General features: G+C 41.1%; 1 protein-coding gene across 1 annotated transcript in view; it reads right to left on the reverse strand.

The window, feature by feature from the left end:
• SRSF5 (serine/arginine-rich splicing factor 5) overlaps window positions 1-2,658 on the reverse strand; it is a gene marked incomplete at its 5' end in the record, with an annotated part of 3,627 nt that extends 969 nt beyond the window's left edge. The window contains 5 exons of the mRNA XM_009866280.1: window positions 89-199; window positions 504-577; window positions 1,876-1,945; window positions 2,290-2,385; window positions 2,588-2,658. Of these exons, the coding sequence (XP_009864582.1) occupies window positions 89-199; window positions 504-577; window positions 1,876-1,945; window positions 2,290-2,385; window positions 2,588-2,658 (422 nt within the window). The remainder of the gene's footprint in view (window positions 1-88; window positions 200-503; window positions 578-1,875; window positions 1,946-2,289; window positions 2,386-2,587) is intronic.
• Window positions 2,659-2,748: the final 90 nt, after the last annotated feature.

The following is a 2,748-nucleotide window of genomic DNA, read 5'->3' on the forward strand; positions in this document are numbered from 1 at the left end:
GCGACTAGCTGGTGGTCTCCAGTTCGGCTGCCTGGTCGCTGACTTCAAAGCTTTAGCGGTGAGTATTGAAGAGAATAAAAATCCATACCTGTACCTTTTGCTGCCTTCGATTAATTTGATTTTCCTTCCATTAATTTCTTTACCAGAAAGCTTTTCAATAGCATTCTTTAAATCACTGTAAGAGGCAAATTCAACCACCCTACAGAAAAAAAAGTAAACCAGAACACCGAGCTCAATATTACAAGCTACAATTTTGACGACAGAGCAAAACATACTCTGGGGAAGAAAAATAAAATAAAAAGCCCCTCACGTTGCTCATCGCAGTCATCCCTTATCACAAGCACAAATTCCCCTCCCCAAATACCAGAGAACGCATTTCGAAAGGGTACCTAAATTAAACCATGAACAGCTGCCGAGCACCAAAAGCAGCCAGCTCCCCTCCCCAAGGACCACACACACATATATTACTCTACAGCACTCAAGAGATGATTTTAGAGGCTTACCCTTCATTCAACTTAGGTCTGTGTGCGTCTGCAAAGGTTACTTCCCCAGCTTGTCTCATGAAGTCTTTGAGATCCTAACACAAGACCAGTTATGTTACGCAAAGAAGTGAAATTGATACTTATTCTCTACAAAAATAATTTTTAAAACCCCAAAAGAAACTTAAGACTACTGAAAGAGAAGCTGCTGGATAAATTAAAAACGTGGCAACTGCCACACTTGTACTCTACCAAAACTGAATTATCTATATCAGGGCACGAACTAAATGAGAAAAAGCATACTGCTTTAAGCAAAACGCTAGCGTGTGTCTTAACATTAAGGAAGATATTAGTCTACAAAGATTATATAGATTAAATAAGAAAGAGAAAGAGAGAGAGAGAGAGAGAGAGAAGAAATTTCCAAAGTACATTTGTATAAATACTAGACTGAGCGTGAAACACTACCCATTACACTTCTGTACTACTTCAGCCTCCATTACATTACGCGCCTCAACAGGCGGTACAGAATTACAGTTAACGTAACAGCAATTACTTTTGTGCCCCGTACGTCATTAGAAATATAGTTTACGTTACCTTCTTTAACATTTCCCTAGGCTAGCCAAGCAGCAAAGTGCATTAAGGGACCGGAGATACCGTCATGACATATGCCCGACTGGCTCTTCGCCACCCAACTTGCCGAACACTACCCAGTCGCTGGAAGCCATGAATCGCACCGCCCTCCCTTATGCGGGAGGTCACGGAACGGATCCGGACATTCGCTACGCTTGATGTTACCAAGGACCACTTTACTGCGATCAGGATTCCAACGACCACCTAATTTCGTATCTCTCGAATCGTTTCGACCGGGGACCTCGTTATTCGGAAGCGTTACAGGAAGAACAGCTCTCAACTTTAGGTATCAGATCTGGGATCGCTGCAATGTGGCAACTTTAAGGAGTGCATCGATTACGTCTAGACCGGCAAACACAGATCTAGAGGTGGCCAAGTGACACTGGAGGAGCTGACTGGAAAGTCAACCAGGCCCAACCAAGAGTGACCAAGACAGAACGATTAGGATAACCCACAGGCACTCCTCGTCATAAGGCCAACGACACAGATAGGCTGGCAAATAAAGGGTTTAATATGTGGTTAAAATGGATTTAGAACACAAGAAAAAAAATAAATATATATCCTCAAACATATACATTTATTAATATTAAAAGTTAAAATTAACTAGTTTTCATTAAAAGTATTTAAATTACATTATTTAACATTACATTAATTACATAAACATTTTTTAATAAATTAGATTTCATTTTAATTAATTATTTTACAAAATAATTACATTACATACCAATTAAACGAAGTCAAAATAGTTAATCGTGTTTCAACAAACCTGCCAGCTGACTCGGGAAGACAAATTCTCTACTATGAGACGATTTTCTGTTCTTAGAGGTGGAGCACTTCTGTGTGGAAACAAATAATCAAAGTTTTTATGAGTAATTAAAATATAACTCGAAGTTAACAGTAAGAAACGTCATACCAGTAACGAGTACCAGCATGTCACCATTACTGCTACAACTTAACTACATGAGCCTGGACAAACATTAAGTACTTTGGGGAGGGAGCATAAAGAGGACAAGTGTATCTGAGAAGTTCTGTAATCCTCACTATCCTACTGCCACATCAAACGATTAACCAAAATGGCAAATATACTTTTTAACGTGTCATTCAGTCTTGGATCAGATGAGCCTGTAGTATTTTATTTTTATTTTTTTTTTCCACTACGCCAGTTCAAAGCTATACGTACCTCCTGTCACTACGTGGACGGCGGCTACTAAACCGGTCAGAGTACCTCCCTCTGCCTCTACCCCTAGAGCGTGCTCTTGCATGCTCAATTGTAACCCTGGGGGGATAGAAAAGAAAAAAAGGAAATGGAGAAATGATACATTTTCACGTTTTTCTTACTAAACATTCTCTCATAGTTATAATTACTGGGAGGAAACACCCCATATAATAGTTCAAACAGCACTGACAGCCCAACGCTCCCTAGGGCAGACTTACTTCAGGTACTCAGGCTGACAGAACCCCGGAACGGGGCGCCTCACCTCTCGCTGCAAAGCTCTTTTCCATCCAGTTCATAAACGGCATCATCCGCGTCCCGGGGATCCTCGAACTCCTGCAAAACCACCGCAGCAAAACACACAGAAGCCAACCAGTCACACCTCCAGGAAACCAACGAAACGCCCTATTAACCCCGCAGCGCGTT

The sequence above is a fragment of the Apaloderma vittatum genome, unplaced genomic scaffold (assembly GCF_000703405.1).
Source record: "Apaloderma vittatum isolate BGI_N311 unplaced genomic scaffold, ASM70340v1 scaffold15403, whole genome shotgun sequence".
Lineage (NCBI taxonomy): Eukaryota > Metazoa > Chordata > Aves > Trogoniformes > Trogonidae > Apaloderma > Apaloderma vittatum.